Below are 26,168 nucleotides of genomic sequence, written 5' to 3' on the forward strand. Positions count from 1 at the left end.
ACGAAAATGCTCATGTTTTTCGTGCAATCGCAAACATATTTTCCAATGAATTTATAGATAACCCAAAAAATGTACAAAGCTGAGTAATATAAATATTAGTGTGATTTGAGTTGAAAAAGAAACAATCTATAAGTCAAATTCCGCAATAAATGTACAAGAAAATGGTTAAATTTTAAATTCTAATGAGTAAACAAGAGAAGTTGAGGGAAAAGAAAAGAAAATGACATCAAATTGAAAGAGTGATAAGGCTCCTCCTAATCTAAACCGTATGTTTTTAATTTAATTTTTGTAATTTTTTTCTATATATTAAGCCGGCCCAAGATAAGTGGATTCTTTAACAGACCGTCTCAAAAATAAACTAGCGAAGAACTATAAGTCTTTAATTTCATCAAATATATATTATTAGAGAAAATTATAATAAACTACCTATTCTATACCCCTCTTTGCAAAAAACTACCTTATCTAAATTTTTTTGTAAAAAACTACCTTATATAATACATTTCTTTACAAAAGACTACCTTATAATGGTTTTTAGCATTTGACCGTTAAAATTAACCGTTGACTATCATGTGATAGTCACGTGACCTTAAAAAATTAAAAAAAAAAATAATGATAAAAATAAAAATAAAAATAATAAAAATAATAATAATAAAAATAATAATAATAATAATAAATATAATAATAATAATAATAATAATAATAATAATAATAATAATAATAATAAGTAAAAATAAAAAAAATAGAAATAAAAATAATAATAATAATAATAATAATAATAATAATAATAATAATAATAATAATAATTAAAAAAATTTGAAAAAATAAAAAAAATAATAATAATAAAAATTAAAAAAAAAAATAATAATAATAATAAAAATAATAAAAATAATAATAAAAATAATAAAAATAAAAATAAATATAAAAATAAAAACAAAAATAAAAATAATAATAATAATTTATAAAAAAAATTTTGAAAAAAAATTTATTTTTTCAATTTTTATATTTTTATTATCATTATTTATTTTTTTTATTTTTACTTTTTGTTTTTATTATTATTATTATTATTATTATTATTATTATTTTATTTTTATTATTATTATTATTATTTTATTTTTTTATTTTTTTATTTTTTAAGGTCACGTGACTATCACGTGATAGTCAACGGTTAATTTTAACGGTCAAATGCTAAAAACCGTTATAAGGTAGTCTTTTGCAAAGAAATGTATTATATAAGGTAGTTTTTTGCAAAAAATTTTAGATAAGGAAGTTTTTTGCAAAGAAAGGTATAGAATAGATAGTTTATTATAACTTTCTCATATTATTATCCATCTAATACATATCAAATTAATGCCTACAATCCAATTAAAAAACTATACGACACTGCTTATTTTCAAGTCGTCTCGACATACGTATATCGCTCAAATTTTAGACGTCTACCTAAGACAACAATCTTACCATATCCCTGAGATTAAAATCCGGAAGATGATGTTGGCATTGTCCGGAGCACCGTTAAATCCCATACAAAATTTGAAATCTATCAAACCCATTACTTCTAAATCTTCCAACTTATCTATTTCTTCTCATAATCTTCACAGTCCCTTTGTTCCTGAGGTATATTTTCCAACTTTTTTTTTCATTTGTTTGAATACTTGTGTTTTCATTTATATTCATGTTCTTGTTAGTTGTTCTTTAATCTTCTGAATTTTGGGTTTTGAAGGATTAAAGGGTTTGTCGGAAATGACCATTTTGTTATGTTGGTATGAGGGCGAATTGGTGTGTGTTCGACCCCTCAAATCTTGCTTAAGTGAGAGCTACTTAACGGTATTGGGTAATGGGATGTTGTTGTTTGAGGAATTGAAATGAATTTTATCAATGCATTGGAGCTTACTTGATGTATGATTGTTGAAGTATATAGGAAAAAACTTGGTATACCCATTTCATTTTTTATTTTTTTGGCTATGAAGTATTTGATTCCTTTCAGTTTGGCTAAAATGCTGGCTTTGTTTTTGTGTTGTAATGGTATTCAGTAGTAAGAATGTTTACTGTGTCTAGAAGATGCAAGTAATGTGGCTATGCACCCTAAAAATAGATAATTATTGTAGAATAAGCAGACAAATTTTCAGGGGCTTGTATATGTGGTCTTACAGGGGCGTTTAGCTACGGGTATTAAATGATAGAAGTGAGAATGGGTTTCAGTTTGAATTTTTCACAAAATGTGTTACGTCATCCCCATGGAAGTGAAGCTTTGACTCTCAAGCATGTGTTTTAGTATTGCCTTTTCAAGTGGTAATTAATGAGAGTGAATTTTGTGAAGACAAAGAATGATTGGAGTGGGATAAGCTTGATTGAAAACCTTGTCAAGTAGTTTTTATAGCCTAAGTTACATTTTGTATTACCATTACTACCATTTAATATGAATAACCAAACGAACCGTTTGTAGTTAATTGCAATGTTTCTCGATTCATTATTAAGGTAATATTATATATATCCAAAACTCAGACTACATCTAGGCTAGAATTGTGAGGTATTGGCATAATAGTAGGTTGTTATTTCTTGATTAATGTTTGAATTGAACAAAACCAACATGTCATTTTATCTTTGTTGGACTTTTCATGTTAATGCAATGAACACCAGTATGGCATTGAGATTCCTGTATATGGGTTCTGATTAGTTTGATCATTGGATCGAAATTTAGAATTTCGTTTGGTCCTAAGTTGGAGTAATTTGTATTTTTGTTTTGCACCAAAAAAAGGACTATGGTTTCTGTTACTAGATTCATCATCGTTTCGATAGTTTAAGCTTATGATATCATTAATTTGTCACATCTTTGCGATATTTTCCAACGGAAGTCTTTGCTTGGGACTTATTTATTTTTTTCCCAAAGGCTTTGGCAATTGATATTGGATTTGGAATGATAAGGCCTGTTAGTTAAGTTTTCTTCTTTTTTTTTCAATTCAAAAAATTGTTATGGACTTAATGGGCTACCTGTGTTCTTTTCCAACCGTTTATCTAAACATGGGAACTTTGTTCACTTCCCTTTCTCTTCATTTTCTCTTATCCAAGAAAGTGTTATGGACTTAATGGGCTACCCGTGTTCTCTTATTCTGCTTTTCCGTATTTTCCTAAAGAACAATGACTAGACAAAGTAATTACGTCCATTGATACCTCTTGCTAAGCAGCTTAGTCGTCTTAATTCAATCTTTGTGATATTTCCCTTCGCTTGTGTAAATTACATATGAAATTTTTTTGAGTCCGGCTGTATAAAGGCTCATGAAACCATTTTATTTCCTAGTAATAATGATTCTGAATATTCTTCTGACCACGATGCAGGTTGAGAATGCAGTGATATCACTGCAATCGGAATTCAGGAATATTGATAATTTGGTAGCACACAATACTTCTCGAGTTCTAAAAGCTTATCAAAATGCCCGTGTTGGATCTCATGTAAGTGGAACTGGAAACCCAATTTTATTTTATACTTCTATTGTGATAGGGATTAAGGATACTTTTTGTTATATTTAGCCAGTCGAGCTCATCTTGAAAATGTAGATTGCTCCTGAGCTCCTACTAGATGAAGTATTGGCAATGTAAGTCTAAAATACACAATGAGCTCTTGGAATTTTAGATTTTAACATCCACCTATTAGCTATTGGAAATATAATGCAAATACAAATAAACAAAACGATTTGTATTTCCCTTGTGTGGATGGCAATGGAACTTCTTGCTTTGTAAATCACCAAATGGACACCATGAAGATAAGGTTGCGACAATCAGAGAAGTCGCTCGGAAACTTGATATGAGTAGAAGGCGTTCATGCACTTTCCTATTGTGATATTTCTCCCACAAAGGTGCTTGGGATGATAAATGAAATTCACAATGAGATACAATCTACACAACAAAATCCTAGCACAAGGAAATTGCAATAGTAAATACAAGTGTTGTAGTGAATTATGAACTTTGATGATATTAAGAGTTAATTACTCTCTCAATATTATCTCATGAAAGGAAGAACAAGAATGGGAGTATTCTTAAGAGAGAAATCATAAATCATATGAAATTGGGATGGAATATCCCTTGGCATGCAACCTCTTTTTATAGAGCTATGCATCAAACAATACCTCATTTTGAAACAAAAGTGTTTCACCAAACAAAGCTTATGAAACAAAGTAATGTTTCACCAAGCAAAGCTTATGAAACAAAGTAATTTTTCACCAAGCAAAACTTATGAAACAAAGTAATGTTTCACCAAGCAAAGTGTATGAAACAAAGTAATGTTTCATCAAATTCTTTGAGGCATTTAATTTGGACTTATAATATATTTATTTAGTCCCACTACTATACTAGGTATGTAGTATATACAAATTTAGGTCTATATACTCTAAATGTTCAACATTAGCACTGTGATCGATATTGATATAATAAAATTGCAAGATTTCATTTAGCAGCTGAGAAGACTAAGGTGAAGGATGAAGTCTACTGAGTTTACGTTGGCAATTAATCGATAGAAGTCTAAGTTATTTTAATATCGATCTTGATCGGAAAGACTCAAAACTATTGTAATTTTGAAGCAGGCTGGTAGAAAGTTTATTTATTTATTTATTTATTTTGCTCAGCCAAATGAGAAGGAGACTGCTAATTGAAGTGATATCTTATGTTGTCTAGAAAAAACACATTTTATTATTATGAAGCTATTCATTTGAGATTTTGTGCTAATTATGTTATTACACTTACCATTTGTCTCTTTTGTTTTCTTGCCATTATGATATCGCATTGATAATTATGTACTTCTGTTGTTCTAACAAAAAGGTAAATGTCGATGCCTTGTCTAGTTTTTTGCTGGATGCACTGGCTATGGACATGATGAAGCTGGGGGGCGTGAAGGATTGGACCAAGCATTTGCTGAAATTTTCGGTGCTGAGTCCGCTATTGTTCGTTCGCATGTAATTTTATCTATTTCTCTCTTGCCTCTCTACAGATTTTGACGTTTGTTCCCGCTGGTTTTTCTCATTGTTTATTTAATCAGTTTTTTTCAGGCACTCATGCTATCACTTGTGCCTTGTTTGCTATGCTGAGGCCTGGTGATGAGGTTAGTTTTTTCTATAGTTTGCTTCGACTTTGAAGTTAGTGCCTTTTTTGATGTACTCTGTATTTGCAATAGGAAATTTATTGTATACGGTTTAAGCTAGTTCTCCTCTTAAAAAGAGTTCGTCCGCTCATCTTATCTACATTTTAGCTTTTGGCAGTTGCTGGTGCTCCATACGACACATTGGAGGAAGTCATTGGAAAGAGAGATTGTAATGGGCTTGGATCCCTAATAGATTTTGGAGTTAAATACCGAGAACTCGAAGTAATCAACCCCTGAAGTTCTTTTCTGGTCCTACTTCATTATATATTTTCTTTCATACTTACCTTGGGGATGAGGGTTAGAAATGTTCGTCTGACAAGTGACAGCACACTTAATGCTCTTTCAGCTTGCTAAGGATGGTGGACTTGACTGGGATGGATTGGCAAGTGCTGTGACTTCTAAAACAAGGTGTGCCCTCATACAAAGATCATGTGGTTACTCGTGGCGTTGTAGTCTAAGTGTGAATGAGATCGGGAGAACAATTGAAATGATAAAGGTATGTCTGAAGCACTAAGTATTCTAATTATCCCTTCTCCCTGCCTAAATTTCTTGGAAAAACCCTTATTCAAAAGGGAAAAGGGTCATATTGATCAGTGTTACATAATTCGCTTTTTAAATTCGCGATTCACTCAAAATGTCCCAAAAATAGCCTAAAACCGACCATAATTCGCCTTTTGCGATTTGTAATTCGCGAGAAGATTAACGAATCATGCGACAGATACTGATAATATTCAACGCAATCTTGACTGAGATTACAAAACTTTCACCTTGATGCTCTTGTTTTGGCTAAATCTGAATATTCAATATGAAAGAGATGGGGTCTCCAGTCCTGTTACCACAGTATTTACTGGATCATTATCCTGTTTCCTTAGTTTCTTATGCTCACAATTGGTGTATCTTGAGTTTGGCATAGCTGATACGACCTCTCTTCAAATTTCTTGATCTAGAAGACTTACCTACATTGGCTATGTAACATGCAGATGCAGAATCCAAACTGTCTGGTCATGGTGGATAACTGCTATGGTGAATTTGTGGACACCATTGACCCTCCAATGGTGGTATGTTGCAAACTCTGGCTCTTAATAGTAGTGGAATGGTGGTTATTGGGTTAAAATTCTGAGCTTTCTAGTTATTGACAGGGTGCAGATTTGATTGCTGGAAGTTTAATAAAGAATCCAGGAGGGACAATTGCACCATGTGGTGGTTATGTTGCTGGGAAGGAAAAGTGGGTGAAAGCTGCAGCGGCTCGTTTGTCAGCCCCTGGACTTGGAGTTGATTGTGGCTCAACTCCCAGTGATGTCATGCGAGCCTTCTTTCAAGGATTGTTTCTTTCACCTCAGATGGTTGGGGAAGCCATCAAGGTATCGTAAACTACATGCAAAACCCTTTTCTTATTGTTTCTTACATCTCTCTATTGATTCTCTATGTTTCCTTCTTAACAGGGTTCGCTTCTGATTGCCGAGGTTATGTCGATGAAAGGTTTCAAAGTTCAGCCCCTTCCCCGAGTTCCGAGGAATGACACAGTACAGGTCAAATATCAATCTGAGAAATAGTTATGCTCCATAAAAGTTTTGATTTGATGAGTAAGATGCAATTTTTGTCGCCTTATTGGCATCATATTCATATTTAGTCAAGTGTCTCTTTTTGTAAAGATATAATGTGGTAATTCTCTATTTCTCATCCTAAAAAAATTGGGTCTAAATGGAATTTTCCTCTGATTACATGTCTTAATTATGGTGGCTTAGAAGCTGGCAAAAAAAAAATGGTATCTTAGAGGTTAGAGCATCAACCAAGTTTTCATCTTAATATTCATGAATTCATTATTGCCTCAAATTACTAACAGTTGATAATTGATATAAACTATTCATGAGTCTCTAAACTAATGAGAAAGAACTGATCATTAATTGTATAAATGCAGGCGGTAGAGCTTGGAAATCGAGAACGTCTTATTGCCTTTTGTGAGGCTGTGCAGAGAAGCTCCCCCGTCAGTTCCTTCACTAGGCCTGTGCCTGGAGCAACCGCTGGATATGCATCAGAGGTGTGATTGATTATACGATTTTATTTCTCTTTAGTCGCAATTCTGGAGGGGGGTATTTTCTTGTTATTTATTCGACGCACAAGTGCTAAACTTTTGTTTTCAGTTTTTTCGTTATTGAAAAGTTGAACTTTCTAGTTACTAGTGAATGCAGTCTTAATTTATGATCGTTGCTCTCACTCTTCCCCAATCTACCTCTCATCTCTCCGCAGTTGAAGTAGGTCTATGTATACTTGGTATTTCAGATAACTACTTGGGGACATTTATTGTATGTGAACAGGGGCCGGTTCTTAGGCTATCCGGGGTAGCCGACCCCTTAGAAATAAGGGGTCTCAAATATTAAATGGTGTTATTCAGCCCGGTTCTTAGCAACACTTTTTAAGTGATTTGTTTGTGAACCTTTTGTATATTTGAAGTAATATCATCAATTCTCAATTGTTATTTCAAACGACAAATCATTTATCTGAAAAATACTACCTCCTATCCTTGCTAAACATCCCATTTGGGATTTGACACTATAGTCGAGTGGAATTTTGTTTGTTTTGTTTTAATCTAAATTTTATTAATATCAACTTTATAATTTTTTTATTATGCACTATTATGAATTCAAAAAATGTACAATTAGAGATACTACAGATTGAATTAGTGCATTAACATACATACAATCCCGATTCCCAAATGGGACATTTGACAAGGATAGGAAGGAGTATTTTCCCCTTTAGTTGGCAATGTAGAGACCTCACCAATATTTTTAAAAATAAGTAGGAAATTAGCTTGCTTTATGAATGAACTAATTCTAGTCCATGGTAGTTTAGGTGATTTTTGCTGATGGAACCTTCATTGATGGAAGTACCAGCGAGCTGTCGTGCGATGGACCGCTAAGGGAGCCATTTGCTGTGTTCTGTCAGGTCTTGGATTATTATTCATCTCTATATTTGTCTTACATTTCGCGTGTTTTTTGACCCCATTCAACAGAATGAGAGTTCTTTTTTTCGTTTTTCTGATAATTGTGTTTAGATGCAAGCTGAATGCCTTTGTACATCTGAATTTGATTCAGGGCGGTACACACTGGACGCAGTGGGGAATGGTCTTGGGAGAGGTTTTAAAATCCATATAGCAGGAGCGAAGATCGCCCAATATTACTAGTTTTTTTAGCCAAGGTGAGAAAATCTTGTTGCACTATGGATTTTTTAGCATTCTCTAAAGACGTTTCATTGAATTTTATTGGTATATAAGTGTATTATGGACAGTCATGAGTAGAGGTGTTCATTCAGGTTATCGGGTTGATTTCGAGTTATGTTTTACGGGTCGGTTTGAAATCGGTTTTTATGTCCTTGTTTTTTTTACATAATTGTAAATTGTTTTTGGAGTCAGGTCAAATTGGATTCAGTTACAAGGTCGTCGGGTAAATTTCAAATCATCGGGTCTGTTTTGGACACCTCTAACTGTTAAAATACTCAGATATTTGTACAATTGCAAATGAGCGAGGAAGAAGTACTCATGTAGTGAGAATGTGAATGAGTGATGGCCTGACTTTTTTCTATCCGAAGCCAGTTAAGCATGAAAACTGCATAGTCAAGAAATTGCTGAAGGTTAGTAGTTTATTGTATCATTTACGTAATTACGTTTCATTCATTCGTTTGGAAAGAGTTCTTTCTCTATCACACATGAATTATACGCTAAAGATGGGAAACGTGATGTCTCGAGTTCCAAAGACGCGACGATCCTTAATAAAGGATCATCCATCGTCCAGATCTTTGAATAAAATGTGAATGAGTGATTATCAAAGAATCGTCTGTTGGTTTCTGCTTCATTTATATATACGTGGTCGAACACGTTTATCAAACACACAAATCAATATCAGGTTCTTTTTTTCCGCAGGTGAACTTATATCATGTTTTCGTGTTGTTCATAGACGAAATGCCAGGATCATGTCGGATAAATTGTCGTTCTCAAACGAGGATCTTCATTCAAGGAAGAACTACAAGCTTCTCTCGGCATTGTTTATTAATACTCTTGTAATCAATAGTATTTTTATCCTATACATGTTTCTCATCAGAATTAGGATCCTGTACTTTTTGGCTTGTCAATACATATGGAAATTTTGATGGAGATTCTAGCTATTCATTTGTGGTTTATTAGGTTAAAAGGTTTCAAATACAGTATATTTTTGACAATCTTTTTCATAATAATTGTACTAGCTGCTAATTAGTGATCCAAATAAGTTGTTTTAAGAAGAGGGTAGATATTTGGTTATGAAGAGAAAATTTGAATTGTGTAGATGAAATTGAAAGAAAGTGATAATATATGGAGGAGATTAGCAAAAAAAGGGCAGGGTCTATTTTCAAATATGAAAAGCAAAATGAGTGTGAGAACTCGAAGTGACAAACGATGCAAATTGAATGAGATAAAATGATTACTTTGTTGTTCCTATTTTGGTGTTATAAAGTTTGATTGTGTTCTTCTCTTATATCAATATCTCGAGTATCTAAATAATAGGTCAAGGGTGAATGAACATATTTTAAAAATTAGAGTTAAACATGTTATTCTTTAAACAAGCTATTTTTATTTTAACTTGGGGTCTAAATTTCGATAGTTGCTATTGAATGAACTTGTAAGTTATATAACTATAGGAGAATCTAATCAATCTTATCTAAATTGAAAAGTAAATATTACTTTTTGGAGAAGATTTTGAATTTTGTATTTTCTTTTCTTAAATTAAAAAATTATATAGTTATACAAGTACTTAATCAAGAAAATAGTGATTATCATGGTTGACTGTGATAAAATTATTTTTAACAATATGACTTGTGAATAAGATAGGAGATCTATTGTTTACAATTTTTCAACGAGCTTGTTTGCATATCTCCATTAATTTTCTTTCAATGTATTAATTTAAGTTGAATTTCAATCGTATTCAAAATGAATTTAAATTTATGTAAAGAACATACAATCTAATTTTAAACCGATCGAAACATCTAATGTGATATCGACCGAACCAAATGAAAGCATTATTAACACCAGATAACGTACTTTATATATTGACTTAAATGACAAATCATATGTTTTCTTCCTTAATTACATTATCATCCACTTATCCCTTTTAAACCTATCACAATTCACAATTCCCCTTGGAAGAACTCCCTTTCTAGTCTCCGATTGTACTCTACAAAGGAGGGGACCATAATAGCGACTGGTGTATCCTAGAGAAACATATATGCTTTAACAAAAATCTTTACTTCCCCATATTTAATTTGTTTTTCCCAATTAATTACTACCTTCAAAATCCACAATCAAAACTAGTACTTTTGTTAATGATTTTTCAATGACAATATTTTCCCCTTTATCCATTGCCACCTCTACTTGTACTTGCAATAAAAACCCAATTCACATACCAAAATGTAATTTCCTTCCAAAATCACTTCTACCCATCAAAATTTACTACTTAAGATGCACAAAGATTGGTGCTTTTAGTCAAAATATGTTGAAAAAGAAGCTATATGCTTATAGAAATGGGTTTTTACATGGTGTAAGAACAAACAAAGATGGGATTTTAGGGGGAGAGAAGAAGAGATTTAGGGTTCAAAAGAGGGTAGTATTGGTTAAATTTAATCAAGGTTTTAATTTTAATGGTGGAGGTGGAGGTGATAGGAGAGGTGATGGTACAACTGCAAGGGTTTTGGGTAATCTTGCTTTAGCTGTGGGATTGACTTATCTTACTATGACTGGCCAACTTGGTTGGGTTCTTGACACTATTGTTTCCCTTTGGGTAATTTTCTTTCTTTCTCTAAATTTTGTAGTAGTAGTGGATATGCTATTCTTTAACTTTCTTGTTTTAATCTTGTATTTGTGTTTTGAGTATTCATGAAATGGGGTTTGAAAATACTCATCACATATTGATTAATTGGCTGGTAATATCAATTATCAAGTCCCATTTAGTTGAATCTTCAGTCTGTTGATTCTTTGTCTTTTGAATAACTTTTGAATGTTTCATAAGTTGCAAGTACTCTTAGCAAGCAATCTTTATATTTTGCCTTCATTGTGTTGCTGCCTTTCTTCCCTCTCCAGACCTGCTCATAGTTTAAACTATGAGTGGATGTAGCTGCAATGTATAGAGTTCTAGTGACGTGCCAAGTGTCTGAAAGTTGTTGATTCTATAGTTTATTGACATCTTGAATTCGAGACATGCTTGGACGGGCATAAGATTCATGAGGCAAGCAGTGTCTTGCAAGGTTTTCGTGCTCGGACGAGCACAAGAATGGCTTTGATGAACATATCCAGTGAAGGCTGGCAGAAAGTTGCTAGGTATCTTGCTCGGATGAGCAGATTAGAAGCTCGTACAAGCTTTATGGATGGGCGTTGACAGAATGTTGGAGAATGAATCAAGTTGCTAGGTTGTTTGAACTGTGTGAAGTGTGGCCAAGCATGATGCGTAGAGGTGCGCGGAGACTTTTCAATCTTGCTTGCACGAGTGGAGTGGGAGCTCAGATGAATGTTTATTATGACATGCATCTTTTATCAGAATATCGAGCTTTGCGTCTAGCATGCGCTTTTAATTTAAGGGGATGGTTCTTCTGAGCTTAGGGTTTTTAATAATTGTTGTAGCTGCAATGCATAGAGTTCTAGTGATGTGCCAAGTGTCTGAAAGTTGTTGATTCTATAGTGTATTGACATCTTGAATTCGAGACATACTTGGACGGGCATAAGATTGATGAGGCAAGCAGTGTTTTGCAAGGTTTTCGTGCTCGGACAAGCACAAGAATGGCTTTGATGAACATATCCAGTGAAGGCTGGCAGAAATTTGCTAGGTACCTTGCTCGGATGAGCAGATTAGAAGCTCGTACAAGCTTTATGGATGGGCGTTGACAGAATGTTGGAGTATGAATCAAGTTGCTAGGTTGTTTGAACAGTGTGCAGTGTGGCCAAGCACGGTGCGTAGAGGTGCGTGGAGACTTTTCAATCTTGCTCGCACGAGTGGAGTAGGTGCTCAGATGAATGTTTATTATGACATGCATCTTTTATCAGAATATCGAGCTTTGCGTCTAGCATACACTTTTACTTTAAGGGGATGGTTCTTCTGAGCTTAGGGTTTTTAATAATTGTTCTTGAAGTATGGTGAATTTTTTGAGCTTTTTTAATCTCTTCTCCAAGAGAAGCTCTTAGAGTGAAAAGAGAGCACCACCAAAGGGAAGGAGGAATGTTGTTGGGTTAGGGTAGCTCAAGATAGGAGTATGTTGGAGCTATGTTGCGTGTCCAAACAAGTTTGAGGGGATTACAAACACTAACACTATGTTTGGATATCAAATTATGAGAGAAAAGAAAGGAAGGGAAGGGAAAGGGAAAGAAAGGGGGAGGGGTAAGGAGGGAGAGTGCACCTTGTTTGTTTAGAAGGGAAGGGAAGGTAAAAGGAAGAAAAAAGAGTGTTTTTCCTTTAAATCTTTCCACTTTTAAAGAGATTGTATTCTTATCAAAGTTGTCCATATTTTCCCTCGAAATTTCCCAACTCTTTTTGTTATACATACAGGGGATCCTCCATCCTTCCAAATCCCTTCCCTCCCTTTCTTTCTATTTCTTTCTATACAAACACAACGTAAGAGAACTAGAGAATGTTTGAGAGATTTGTATTTAGTTGTAATTGTGTAGCTACAAATATTTGTGTTTGAAGGGGTATTGTAAGATAACCTATTGAATACTTGTCTTTCCCCTTCCATTTCCTATGTTTTTTCCTTTGTATTTTGCTCAAGGCACATTGTCACCTTGCTTACTTGCCTTTCAATGGCATGTCCAATTCTACAACACTATAAGCAAGACATTGTGCACACATTAAGCATTTTTTCATTATTGTCATTATACTTGGTATCTAATTTTGTTAAATATTATATAAACCCTGAATCTCTGATGCATATAGAAGCATGTATATATTGTTGACCCTCAAGCTTATTGTCTGCTACTGCTGTTAGATCTGACTTTGATTATGGTGCTGTTGTAGCTTCTGGCGATTATTTTACCTATTGTTGGCATAGGAGTATTCCTCTGGTGGGCGGGGAGAGACATAGTTCAAAGCACAGTGAGAGTCTATGAATATATCCTTACCACTAGCTAGACTATGTTCGCAATTCTTTTTTCTGTATAGTGTCTTGTATAAACATGTAGACTATGTTACTCGGACTCTTCATTTTGCTTCACATATCCGTATCTGATCCTTGATCCTCGGATATTGGTATGAAACTTGGACACTTCTTTTTAGACATAAAATTGAATATTTTAGACGTATCCGAACTTGGACACATACCAATATCCAACATCAGTACCCGAGTCCAAGTAACATAGCATGTAGATATAAGATATGAATTCCCGATGTTGAAATTTTGAGTATTCTTATATGCATTTTGTTGCTTCCTTTGACTAAAGTTCTTTTCTGTCTGATGTATATGCAGTGCCCAAACTGTGGTAATCCATTTCAGGTTTTCAAGTAAGCAAATGTTTTCTTTAATTTTATAGCGCGGAAAATATAAGTTTGACGAAAATTAAATATACCCGTCTTTTCTGGTTCTAACTTCTCTTATTGACATGTTTCAGGTCAACTCTACAGGATGAAGTTCAATTGTGCCCCTACTGCAGTCAACCCTTTTCAGGTGAACAAACTTAAGCTTTGATATTGGGCCGTTGTCACTTTATTCAGATCTATGTTATTCGACATTTATGAAAGTTTCCATGATATCGGCTAAAAATAAAGTGTTTAAGTTCGATACCCATATTTCATTGTCGGGGTTCTGGACACTGCTACTTGAGGGTAAATGAATAGGCCGGGTAAATGAAGAGGCCGTACAACGAATCTTCAAAAAAATGTAATTGTTGCCAATTAGATTATAATGGTTTCAATGAAGTTTTTTTTTTCCTTACCATCTTCATATTCTGTATTGTATTTTTTCACATTTGTATGGCATTATGCATCAATACAATCTTTATCGACTTAAGTCTTACCCACTAGACCAAAGAATGGGCCATATTATTCCTGAACTATGTTACTTGGACTCAGATAGTGATGTTGGATACTGGTATGTGTCCAAGTGTTGGATATGTCTAAATATATAATTTTACACCTAAAATGAAGTGTCTAAGTGCCATACAAATGTCCGAGCATCAAGGATCGAACACGGGTACGTAAAACAAATTGAAGAGTCCGAGTAACATAGCATGAAAGAATACATTTATTCGTGAATCAGTACATATAGCATTATGGATAGTGTAGCTGCTAGACGTGCAATCATTTGCGCGGGGTTGGGGTGGTGGTGGTGGTTGCCAACACTGCATAAGAGATCACTATCGTGAATGATTTAGTGACCACGAGCCTTTGAGTTTGGTTTTCATGATTTACCCGAGCATAATATTTGTTGATACGGTATAGAGGACGGCCCTCAAAATGTCGCACATAAGCTGTGAGCAAGCTCTGAACCGAAAGTTCCACAGGTTACTTTCTTTACAAGTGCATCACCAGGTTCCAATCGAATTCTGGCTTTGTTCGTCCTACCCTTCTTTCAATTCCAATCCAAGGGATCTTCTCTGACTTTAATAGACCAGAATCATCAAACGTTAATTGTGAACTGTATTTATGATTGATTGCTCTTGGAATCTTATGAATAAATCTATCCATTTGTCACATTTTTTCAGTGGAAGGAAATGAGTTTGTGAAAGAACCTATCCAATTCTCCAAGCGCTCTTCTCCGTTTGGGCAACCGTTTGACGACCTTTTGACTCAGTCTAAAACAGGTACGATCTTCGGCTTGATTTTCTAGCATCTTTTACTTCGAGGTCATATGATACGATCAAATTTTGCCGCAAATTTGTGTAATACAACTATTTGGGCTCTATTATTGACATTCACGGCTTGGCATCTAATAATCGCATTGCTGATTTTTGCGGGAACTTTTCCTAAAAATTTTAAGTACTTAATGTTTTAAAATCTTTCTTCCCTCGAAGATGACCGTAATTTTGTTTTATCACAGGAAAGAACGCTTCCAAATTTGTAGTAGATGTTGAAGCCGAAGTGAAAGATGCGGAATGAAAGACTTGGTTTGTCGCTGTGTCAAATTAATATTATGTTCTAGCATCTTATCCTTAACATCCATCTAGAGGTGTTCATTCGGGTCATCAAGTTGATTTCGGGCTGGGTGTTTTGGATCGGTTTAAAATCGAGTTGAGCTTACATAGATTGCGCTGCTGTGCAATCCAGGTTGGTGTTGTGAATCCCATTTTTAGAGTATAAACGTTTTAAGGATGTATATAATGTATACTGCATCGTCTGGTTACAGAAACTGAATTTGCTCGTCAAAAAGAAAACAGTTTACATGATTTGAACATGTATGATTACTTCATCATAAAATTGTAATTTGCATACTTGTAGAATGTATATGTAGTAAATTTTGTTATCTTGAATCTTCAATCCTTTTCGGTTGTTTTATGAAGTTGTGTTAAAGTTCAAATAAGCAAGAGAGGTGAACTTGAACTCTTTTCCGTTCTTTTGAATATTGGCATCTTCCTTGTGGGTGTAGGTTGCCATATTTCTTTCCTCTCTAGGCCTTGCCCATAATTTCTATGAGCGAAATAGATTGTTTATGATGATAATGACGACACATTGATTTATATTGGGAAAGAAATATGATTATATATCATTGGTTAAATATATATTCGATAACATATGCATTTTAAACTTTTCGACAGAATAGAGTAAAATGTCTTTAGACAATGATCGACTCTATATTATTAAGATCATTACGACAAAAATCAAGCGGTGTGATCTAACAAGTATCAATTCATTGCAAATGGTGAACTAACATATTTCCCATAGTATGACCCTTAAAAGGTCCTTAATCCTTTTATAATTATATACCATATCCAAGCTTCTCAAGATCACATACAAAATAAATAATATGGTGCATTAGAATTTCAAAGCCTTCAAATATAGAACAGGCCTTTTAGAATCGATACCACAACAGATACACATATATCATAGACGAGACCTAATCATAATCTTTTTTCGACTTGGCACCAGATCTTTTCGTTCCTTGAACTGCTTAGGCGGAAACTTGTCCGATGGGATTGGCTCCATGTTTAATTTAGATATCCTGTTTTTAAGCATCACATCATTCATCTCTTCAGACAACTTCTCCATCTTGCTCATCTCCTGATCGGATCTTGGCTCGCTGTCGAGTCTTTGTTTCTCCTGGTCATTACACATGTCAAAAGGTGGTCCACCCTTCAATTCTTCTTGAACTGTCTTGTGCAACTGCAGGTCTGGACAAGACAACAGAGAAATGAGTGAAGCATGCTTTAGAGAAAAGATATTAACAGCTGACCATTACAGCGACTAGAACATAGGAAACGTAGGGATAGGCTGAAGGTAAAGCAAGATGCTAAAGAAGATGAAGAAATTCCTTCATTTCCTACTTCCTCCGTTCCACTATACTTGCAACATTTGACTTTTACGCAATCTAATGTGTTATTTTGATCATTTATATATTGAATTACACGTATCTAAAAATTATAAAAACTTAATATTATGAAAGTATGCGATTAGACGATTCAATCAAAATCTCTTGACTATATTTTTTTCTTACAAATTATCCGTAATATATAAAATAAGCTTGAACGATGAATAATGTCAAAAACTCTTATGTAGCGAGTATTTCATAACGGAGAAAGTATATAGCAGTTAGAATTACTGAAATAAAAGTTTGACAATCATTAGTAGTTAATTTTCTTATTACCTGGTCTCCCGAATGCATGTTTAGATTTTTCCATCAGGAGTCGGGCTTAATAGGATAAAGTTGCGTATATCAAAACCCTTCAAATCCTATGTTGGGACTAAGTGGCAAATAATCTTAGGGTTTAGGTTACCCACAAGGCCAAAACATGTTTGCACATAAACAATCAAAGCTTGAACAATGGAGGATCATACATGAAACAAGAAACTATGAAATGGAAGGAGATAAGACTAGAGAAGAATACACCAATTTGAGAGGTGGGAAAAATACTTTCAAATAACTTGAAGACTATTAAACCAACCTAATAAGGGAAAACCAATTGTATTTAACAAGAGATTATAAGCAAGAGAGTCCCACTAATCTCAGTCACAAAATCCTAAGAATTTCAAGTCTTTGATTCTCTCAAATCCTTCCTAATGTGGCTCTCAATCCTCTCATACAATCGCTCTCAAAAGCCCTTTACTTCTTCTACGTCTAGGAAAGAACTTCGAAGTTTACTTCGAGATACAATGAATGCTGATAGGAGATTTGACATTATGCTCCTATTCAATGATCAGTTAACAATGGATGAATAAGATGATAGCTTATTGAGAAAATTTAGCTAATCTCTCCACAAAACAAGTGTTTTTCTTATAGGGTAGGTTAAGTGTTTTCACTTACAAATTCTTCATTAAAGCCTAAACCTAACTTCCCACTAACACAACATCATTAGGTCAGACAACCTATGGTTTACCGTTTCCAAAAGTGCTAATTTTGCAGGAATTGTGAATTCATATACAAATTGAGTAGTGAAAATGGGTGAATTAGGTTTAATCAATGCAGATTGTAAAGCAAATATTCAACCTAAGCTGGTGTAATCTGACTTATCCTATGTCGTACGGATTTTCCAAAGCAATTACTTCGAAAGAAGGCAACAATCAAATCTTTTAGAAGCAACAAAACATAGCAAATTTCAACAATTCAATCAATCATAGATTAAAAAAGAAGAGGAAAAATTACCCTTTTTGGAATTGGATTTTGATTTGGGTGAGAAATTGAGGGAAATATCGACTCCATATTTGCCTATACTTTCCAATAACCATCCTATCAACCTACGACCACCCAATTGTTCCTGCTTAAGTCCCACCCTGTTCGAAACGATATTATCCACTCTCGAATCGGTAGCCATAAGAAACGTTTTGAATTGATCTACAAATTCAAGTTTTTCGGTAGAGGGAGCCAACCCAAGAAGTCTACTTTAAAGTGAAACCTCTTTACACTGTGAGGGACAATAGAAAGGACAAGAAGACTAGCAACTGCTGATTGATTAAGATTTAACGATTTAAAAAAAGTTATCTTAGCAGAAAGCATCACATATTAGTTTAAAAAACATCACAATTTTAAGTGACACATATTTATACAAAAAGTATCACATATTAATTAAGAAAACATCACAATTTATTTTCTGTTTTTAACCGCGTGCAAGATGGACCATTGATCTAACATCTAACGGATGAAATTCCTTCCTATACTTCTTATTTTCAAACCCCTTTCTATTAGATCCTAAATCTATATATATATATATATATATATATATATATATATATATATATATGAGAGGGATTCAGTGAAAAGAGGTTGAAAATGAGAAGGGTAAGAAAGATTCTACATCCTTGATTTCTCTAAAATAAAAAAAAATTCATGGTCACGATTGAACCAAAAACACATAATTGTAAAAGTAACTATGAAATAATTTTTATATTGTTCTTAATCTATAACAAAGTATCGTTTTATATATATATATATAGTAACAAAACAAAATCAAATAAAATTCTTCTCATCCTTCTTATTTTAAAATCTTTCGTATTTGATCATATATATATATATATATATAGCCTAATTAATACAAAAAGAACACAAAATATATGGTCTTCTCATTTTGAGAAGACGGTTTCTCACAAAAGTAGCTGAAAATAAAAATAGATTATTTACACTATTTAAGGCTACTTAGAACGCTTCCTTTCAAAAGAAGCATACCTCGATGACAAAACTATCATGAGTCTCCTCTCCGATAAAAGTAGTTGTAATGATCGTAATTGGAAATTTGAACATAATTTGCTGTGAAAATGTAAGAACTAAAAAAATACTTTGATTTTAAAAAGCTACGAATCATAATGGTTACTTACACTTGGTTAGCATGTTACGTCGAACACAACATGCATTGATTAAAGTACAATACTTTTAGATAATATAATTGCTCCGTTTCATTATACTTTTTACGTAATTCAATATATTATTTTGATTATTTATATGTTGAAATATACACGTTTAAAAATTATAAAAAGTTAATATTATTAGAGTATACGATTAGATGATTTAAACAAGATCGTAATTGACTATAATTTTTCTTACACATTAAACGCAATATGTAAAATAAGCATGAACGATGAATAATATCAATAACCTCAATGTAGTGACTATTTCTGAACGAAGGAAGTATATTACTTGAATCAATATGAAACAAAATTAACTAACAAAAAGCCATTTTTCATCAAAGAAAAGCAATTTTATACGCCTAGTTCTTGAGAGACCGACTCTTTGAGAGACATATCTGAAGTCCAGTCCATTAAAGATTAATACCTACTTACCGTATCCATAATGTCTACTTATATAATCTCTAATGCTTACTTACCGTATCCTTAATGTCTATTTTCAATATCATATATGTTTATTTATATTATTCTTAATGTTTATGTACAACATTTTAAAAAATATATATAATGGGTCGGCCGTATTAAAAATGGTATTTCAAAGAGAAATTTGTGAATTTTATATTGATTAAATATGATTTTATTATTTTACAATTTACAGTAATAAGAATAAAATAAATTATAATAATAAATCTATATGAGGTTAAAACTTACTAATAAAGAGCAATGTACGGCTTCGTCGTATTATATTGTGTGGAACGACATCGTGCTGTATAGAGTTCAGAATCCAGAAATATTTTCTTCTTTCATCTTCATCTTAGCAAACAAGTACTCTCGAAAAGAAAAGATTTTGAATTCTTCGAATCTTCAGACAATATTCTGGTAATTCTGTTCATAATTTGGAGGAAATTGGATTTAACTTAATTCAGAGGTGTTTGCAATTTGTGTTGTTGGGGTGAAGCAAATTAAGGCCAATCACCCAAAACTTAAGGTATGTCTGATCATGAAAACTGGGTAAATTCTTGTTCTTTATAACTTGATTCCTAAGTTTTCTTTAATGGTAGAATTGATTATCATTTTCCAGATTTCTGGTATCAATATTCAGATTTCTGGTAGAATTGATCTCTCATTCCACTTTTCATCTGATGAACAAAATATTAAAAATGGCTCCCAATAATGCGCTACCTGATCTTGTAATGAAGATTCAGGCTTGATGATATCCTCTTTTAATTTGTATGTGATTATGGATGTTGAAAAGGCTCAATCTACAGAACTTATACATTGTTTTCCCCAAATTTTATGTAAGGAATTGCACGACTGGACTATTGACGACCCACACCACCCACCCCTCGCCGGCATCTCTCGCTAGTGGCCACCCCTCATTGCTGTCCACTGAGCGAACCCTAAAATTCAGTTCGTTGTTCGCCTATTCGCACTTCGCAAGGCCACTGCCGACTGCTACTGCTGCTGCCGTGAACCGGTGAACGTGAAATCAAGGCCACCAGGCCCATCAACGCCGACGGCCCACCACCAAACCAACCCACCACCTTCAATTCAATTTGGTATTATTTTGATTTTTGAAATCCCCAAAAGTTAGGGTTTTGATTTTATTTCAAGTTTCAAATCTCTTTCTCTGTTCCTTGTCTCATCGTCATAGCCTCAACCGAGCAGCCGCCGCCAGCACTGGCCAACCAATTTAACCGAACAGTCGCAGTAGCCTTAGCGGCTCCTGAAGCCAGCCACGCCCTCCTGAGCAACTACACGAAGCATCCATCCTTCACCATTATCTTCTTCCTCCTCCACATTAAGGTATACTCCCACCAATAATAAATTTCTGTTGTACTTATTCTAGATTTTAAATTCAAATGAGTTTTTAAATTTTTAACTTTTTTTTGTGATGATTTTCACAATTAGGTATGAAAATTTCAGTTTCTAATTTTGATGTTTTTGTTAATTTATATACAAGAAAATGATATTACTAATAAAAATAATAATAATGGAAGAGATCATAAAACCATTAAAATATTAATATATACTAAATTTGAACAATATAATAATAAAAGATTGCTCCTTTTCACCCAAATTTTTTTTCCAATTAGATGAAAATGAATAGTTTTTATGGGTTTTTTCATTTATGCTCATTATTTTACTATTTTGTTTGCTTCAAAATTTGTAAAAAATTTATTTCTTTATGGGTTTTCTCTTCTAAAAGCAATTATACACTTATTATCTAAAAATATGATGAAAATGCCATGATGAACATGAGTTAAAAATCAAAACTTTCCTGATTTACCCCATTTCTTTCTCCTTTCATTTTCTTTTTTTTTTTTTTTTGATTTTGATATTATATTAAATTTATTAATACAAAGTTAATTAAATGAGAAAATAAAAAATAAAAATTCAAACAGAAATTAATAAAATAAAGATCCAATTTTCATAAAATTTCTTCCATATATTGGTCCTCCTGGAGCGTTTGAAATCTGGATCCGCCCCTGTGTAGAGCAATGTTTCATATGGCTTGTTTTTGTATTCAATTGATTGGTTGTTTTTCTAATCATTTTTGTGTTGATGCAGTGAATAGTATTAGTATGGGGATCAGTAAAACTGAGATCAATTTGAGAAGGTTACTTGCCGCTGCACCTCAACAACAAAATCATACTAAGTTAATTCATGTATGCAAATCCTTTCAGTTTCTTGGGTTTTGAATTGCTTGAATTACCTCTTTTGTTTCATCTTCAAAATTTGAATGTGTTTAGGTTTTAGGAAAATTTTTGTAATCGGTAGAATGACTAGAATTAATTGGGAGATCAATAAGTTTTGTTCTTTCTTAAGAGTTGAACTTCTAAGGGGTTAAATTTGCCGCAGAATAAGTTATTGCAAGTCTGCATTACCTTAGACTTTCTGATTATAATCATGTGATTTTCCATGTTGATGAAAAGTAATAGATTTTAGTTTAATGTTGTGTTTTGATTTTGCGAATTTTGCTTCTTTTTTTTTTTTTTTTTTTTTTTTTAGGGAGTTTTTGGGGATTCGTGGTTTTACTATTGCCAAATTTTGGATTTCATTCTTCCATGATACGCTTTTGTTTTGGCATCTCATTGAAAGAACATTCAATTATGCAGTATGTGGCTACACTTCGCGAATTGTTGGAACAACTAACTGAAGAGATCACTCCAGAAGGCTTACCCAGGTCCGATTCCTTTTTTGTAATCGTTTTTAAATCTTTCCCAATTCTTTTAAATGACCAATGTTCTTGTTTATTGAATTTTCATGTCTGTCGAAAGCAAAAATGAAAACTGTTGATTTGATATGGTGAAAGTTTGCTGAACATCCCCCCTCCCCTCCCCCCACCTCACCCCCCTCCACCACACACACAAACCGCTCTTTTTTGTGTTAACTGTTGGAGATGTGCTACTTCCCATTATACATGATATTAGAGGAAAGGATTGGGTGAAGATCGAATGGAGAGGGAATAATTTGCTTTGGAAATGCCATTTGCTTCTGCTACTACCAATTATAGAATATCTGCAGCAATAGTACTATTCAAGAAACATGTACTCGGATTATAGAAATTTGATTTAGATTGCTGCTTATGATCTCCTTTACCTACATGAGAACAAATGCATTGGATCTTTACATTATGTGGAGACCGAGTTGATTTCTTGAATGACAAAATTCGTAACTAGCAAATCATCATATACTTACGCTTTAGGACATTGGTGTTATTATCTGTTGAGTTGCTTGCCGCAGGATGCAGGCCATCAAATTTCTCTATGAATTTTATGCATGGTTTTTTTCTTTTTTCCACTTTGTCTTTGATACCTTACTGTGCCTTTAGCCCGTCAGCATACTTGATACCGCCCTTTTCTTTTCTCAAGCTCCTAACTTCATATGATATTTACCAGTGATCAATCTTAATTGCACTTCACTCTTGGGTTGTGTTTGTAGGGTCTCAAAAGCCAAAGTGAATGATTACTCTGAGAAGATTGAATCTATTGCATCTAAATTAGTGTCATCTGAGGTGAGTTATGAAGACTTGATTGATCTGTACTGTTTTGATTCACTTAATTTTTGAAAGACCGTAGTGATAGAAAAAAATATGCTGTTATATTAACCTTTAGCGTGTAATACTTGTACTAGTTTCTTATTTCTGTAATGTTGTGATTTTGGTTGACAAGGTTGCTTGCTAGTTACATAGCATATACGGAAGCTGAGTTTTTTGGAACACTATAGGATTTTGGTTCATGCTATGCTTAAATCAAAGATGTTGAATAGTTGAAAACCAAAAATCTTCAAACTTCACATTTATGTGCAACTAATCCTTTTTGGAATGGCAGAGAAGAAATATAGGAAGGGGTTTGACCTTTTCTATAGATAGAAGTTCAGCTGTCAGTAGGTTATGCATATTGCATAACCTTTACTATTTTAGAACTCTCGTTCTATACTTCTATGTAGTATTCAGTCATCAGAGGCTCAGTGTAACATAGCTCGCCAACTAATTCACTTTTTGAGTTTGCAATTTGCAAATACAGCCCAAAAATTAAAACCGACCATGATTCGCGTTTTTCAATTCGCGATTTGTAAGAAGATTAACAAATCACGTGAGAGAAGTGCTTAATGTTAGTAATGTGCTTTCAGAGTTTTAATAACAAAAACATTTTCTGTTTGACCAACTTTGTCGAAGAAGGAGGTACATTGCTATGAGCATGACTATTTGGAAAATTTAAATGCAGGAAATTTTTGTAGAGACTTCCCCGGAGGAAATCCCTCTGAGAGTTGAAGAAGTAAAAGTTAATCCACTACCAGGACTTAGAAAGAGATCAGTGTATGTAAAACCTTCATTAATTTAAGTGCATTCTGTGTGCATAAATATTAACTTCCTTTATGGAAATTCCTAACTGAGTTGGAAAGGTTTCTACAAGTATAGGCCATCCTCTTATGTTGAAGAAAGATCACATGATAACAATCCTACTGATCCCTCATCACTTGTCAAATTAGACGCTGATAGTCATTCACATATCGATAAGCACAGGTATCTACATCCTGAACTTGGTTTACACTTTACAGTTTTGATTACTATGTTATCATTAATATTTTGTTCAAGGTCTGCCTGATAAGTGTTTCGCGACATTTGGGAATGGGTTTGAAGTGTTTGGCTCACAGATTACGGATCACAAAACCACGAGGGTTGATATCCACTTAACATCACCCGAAAAGAGAAGATTTGAAGGAAAGAAAAAGAAAAAGAAAAATATGCTGAAGTGATGGGTTTTGATAACTAGTCTAGGCTTTCCCTGATTTTGATGTATGTATGTATCGGTTTTTCTTTGGCAAATCATGCAGAAGACTATAGCATCATTCATCGAAAATGAACTGAATTCACCGTTTTGTGAGTTTATAGTTGTGTTATTGAACTTGTCATCCATCTTGCAGAAAGCTTCAAGAAGACTTGACTGATGAGATGGTAGGAATGGCACGACAACTAAAAGAGAGCAGTCTCTTGATTAGCCAATCTATTCAAAATGCTGAGAAGGTATGGAACATTTCTTTTCTACTCTATTTTAGCCCACACTAAAGCTGGGCCATACACATTCAGATATGAAGTTATGCTGATTGTGGATGGTCGAGATAAATTATTGTTTCTGGTTGTATGATCTAATGACTGATTGTTTCTTTCACATACTATGCCTATCTGGAAAGAAACTATAAGAAAATGAGAAATTAGAAAAAGCATTTATTTGAATTCTGTACCTTGTATATTCAGAAGGCCTAGTCATTAGGTGACGTTTTTCGACTTCGCTATTTATTGTTTGGGGATGTTTCCTGTTTTGCTTCTTGCTTGCCCATGAAAGGCAGAAGCCCTAGATACAAACAACATTCCATTACCCCGATGTTTTTAAGTTGCTCCTACCTAGACGGGTGTGGGGGTCAGATATATGGAACCTTATCTTTGTTAGAGATTAACAAAAAGGTTATTTTCGATTGACATTTGATTGCAAACATCGTCTGCAACTTCACATAAATATAACATGCACATGATTTAATATGTGATTTAATGTGGTCCATTATAATCCGAAACCAAAGAATTATAAACTATGGCCCCATTGAATAAGCCCTAGATAGATGGAAGAAATGGTTTTGTTTGGACTTCTTAAACCGGGGCTATGTATTTGAGATAAACAGTTCTATTTGGGAAAGGCATATAGAATATTTTATATATCATGACTTCTTTCAAGAGCTATTGTTCGAAAATTGTTGCAGAGGAAATTTTTTAGAACTATATTTGTTATATATTGTTGCTCGTGTTCAAGAGTTTCTTCTGCAGGAATATTAGTTTTTTAGTTTGTTTTGTTCTTCTGCTGAAAACAAGACATACTTCTAGCTTTTCCCCTCGCTATCAGCAACATCGTAACTCGTCTATATATACTTGTTCCTTCCGGTCTTTCTATCTATCATCTTAAAACCCGCTTGTTTATGACTTGGTCGTAAAGCTCATGGATTTAACTTTTTGCGGATTAAAAAGTGCCATTTATAATGGTTTTGTGATGCAACAGATACTTGATTCAACCGAGAAGGCGGTGGAGCATAGCTTGGCAAGCACTAACCACGCAAATGTTAGGGCGACGAATGTGTTTTCACGGAGTTCAAAAACGTCGTGCTTTACATGGCTTCTTATGTTTGTTATGCTAATGGTCTTTATGATGGTGATCTTCATCATTCGTATTACTTGAATTTCACTGAACCCGTCATAAGTAAGTTGGTCTGATACTCTGTAAACTGTAAAGATGTTAGCTACAACGTGATCGTGGAATTGCTTACCGTAGTCTGTACTCTAGTATGTCCTTCAATTATAGATATCGTAATTGTATCGACATTAGAACATCTTCTCACATACTTCAAATTTTGTTATACTAAAACGACTTCTTGAGCTTGTACATCAATCTTTTACCTAGTACATTTATATCGTGGAGCTATAACGAAACTCCAATTTTATAAGCAAGAGTTTTCGGTGATTCATTTGAATCCCTTACCTTTTATGAAGCGAGTTTGTTTGG

General features: G+C 33.7%; 4 protein-coding genes across 7 annotated transcripts; 3 read left to right on the forward strand and 1 right to left on the reverse strand.

Annotated features, from left to right (window-relative positions):
• Positions 1-1,396: 1,396 nt before the first annotated feature.
• Positions 1,397-9,309, forward strand: LOC130818079 (uncharacterized). Its single transcript, XM_057684113.1, is given in 14 exon segments — positions 1,397-1,611; positions 3,331-3,444; positions 4,830-4,950; positions 4,953-5,086; positions 5,234-5,347; positions 5,472-5,621; positions 6,106-6,183; positions 6,265-6,486; positions 6,568-6,654; positions 7,044-7,163; positions 7,976-8,068; positions 8,218-8,320; positions 8,535-8,752; positions 9,042-9,309. Coding segments are annotated over 12 exon segments (1,422 nt in total). The 5' UTR covers positions 1,397-1,482; the 3' UTR covers positions 8,278-8,320; positions 8,535-8,752; positions 9,042-9,309.
• Positions 9,310-10,312: 1,003 nt separating this feature from the next.
• LOC130817604 (uncharacterized) lies at positions 10,313-15,596 on the forward strand. 2 transcript variants are annotated; one of them, XM_057683407.1, is made up of 6 exons: positions 10,321-10,929; positions 13,150-13,227; positions 13,598-13,632; positions 13,740-13,795; positions 14,832-14,930; positions 15,167-15,596. In XM_057683407.1, exons 1-6 carry the CDS (start codon positions 10,486-10,488, stop codon positions 15,223-15,225), a joined length of 771 nt encoding a protein of 256 aa, XP_057539390.1. In that variant the 5' UTR covers positions 10,321-10,485; the 3' UTR covers positions 15,226-15,596. The 2 variants fall into 2 exon arrangements, with proteins under 2 accessions (XP_057539391.1, XP_057539390.1); XM_057683408.1 differs by lacking the exon at positions 13,150-13,227 and having other exon boundaries at positions 10,313-10,929.
• Positions 15,597-16,010: 414 nt separating this feature from the next.
• Positions 16,011-18,175, reverse strand: LOC130817605 (uncharacterized). The gene is made up of 2 exons (XM_057683409.1): positions 17,924-18,175; positions 16,011-16,454 (listed from the first exon to the last, which is right to left on the reverse strand). The coding sequence occupies exons 1-2, from the start codon at positions 18,090-18,092 to the stop codon at positions 16,168-16,170; spliced, it is 456 nt and encodes a 151-aa protein (XP_057539392.1). The 5' UTR covers positions 18,093-18,175; the 3' UTR covers positions 16,011-16,167.
• A 1,677-nt stretch (positions 18,176-19,852) lies between these two features.
• On the forward strand, positions 19,853-26,068 carry LOC130817630 (uncharacterized). 3 transcript variants are annotated; one of them, XM_057683455.1, is made up of 10 exons: positions 19,853-20,104; positions 20,198-20,675; positions 20,771-20,922; positions 21,688-21,785; positions 22,236-22,303; positions 23,062-23,134; positions 23,847-23,938; positions 24,041-24,145; positions 24,547-24,646; positions 25,668-26,068. In XM_057683455.1, the coding sequence occupies exons 4-10, from the start codon at positions 21,702-21,704 to the stop codon at positions 25,842-25,844; spliced, it is 699 nt and encodes a 232-aa protein (XP_057539438.1). In that variant the 5' UTR covers positions 19,853-20,104; positions 20,198-20,675; positions 20,771-20,922; positions 21,688-21,701; the 3' UTR covers positions 25,845-26,068. The 3 variants fall into 3 exon arrangements, with proteins under 3 accessions (XP_057539438.1, XP_057539437.1, XP_057539439.1); XM_057683454.1 differs by having other exon boundaries at positions 20,420-20,675; XM_057683456.1 differs by having other exon boundaries at positions 20,420-20,675; positions 20,785-20,922.
• The last annotated feature ends 100 nt before the right edge of the window (positions 26,069-26,168 follow it).

This window comes from Amaranthus tricolor, chromosome 7 (genome assembly GCF_026212465.1).
Source record: "Amaranthus tricolor cultivar Red isolate AtriRed21 chromosome 7, ASM2621246v1, whole genome shotgun sequence".
In the NCBI taxonomy this organism is placed as follows: Eukaryota; Viridiplantae; Streptophyta; class Magnoliopsida; order Caryophyllales; family Amaranthaceae; genus Amaranthus; species Amaranthus tricolor.

What these genes read in the sequence shown, in the direction of transcription:
- LOC130817604 (XM_057683407.1), top strand. Translation starts at nt 10,486, where the DNA reads ATGACAATATTTTCCCCTTTATCCATTGCCACCTCTACTTGTACTTGC. An exon ending in AATCCATTTCAGGTTTTCAA is followed by an intron (nt 13,633 to 13,739) that starts GTAAGCAAATGT and finishes GACATGTTTCAG; the next exon opens with GTCAACTCTACAGGATGAAG. An exon ending in TTTGACTCAGTCTAAAACAG is followed by an intron (nt 14,931 to 15,166) that starts GTACGATCTTCG and finishes GTTTTATCACAG; the next exon opens with GAAAGAACGCTTCCAAATTT.
- LOC130817605 (XM_057683409.1), bottom strand. Translation starts at nt 18,092, where the DNA reads ATGGCTACCGATTCGAGAGTGGATAATATCGTTTCGAACAGGGTGGGA. An exon ending in AAAATCCAATTCCAAAAAGG is followed by an intron (nt 16,455 to 17,923) that starts GTAATTTTTCCT and finishes TGTCTTGTCCAG; the next exon opens with ACCTGCAGTTGCACAAGACA.
- LOC130817630 (XM_057683455.1), top strand. Translation starts at nt 21,702, where the DNA reads ATGGGGATCAGTAAAACTGAGATCAATTTGAGAAGGTTACTTGCCGCT. An exon ending in CTAAATTAGTGTCATCTGAG is followed by an intron (nt 23,135 to 23,846) that starts GTGAGTTATGAA and finishes ATTTAAATGCAG; the next exon opens with GAAATTTTTGTAGAGACTTC. An exon ending in GGACTTAGAAAGAGATCAGT is followed by an intron (nt 23,939 to 24,040) that starts GTATGTAAAACC and finishes CTACAAGTATAG; the next exon opens with GCCATCCTCTTATGTTGAAG.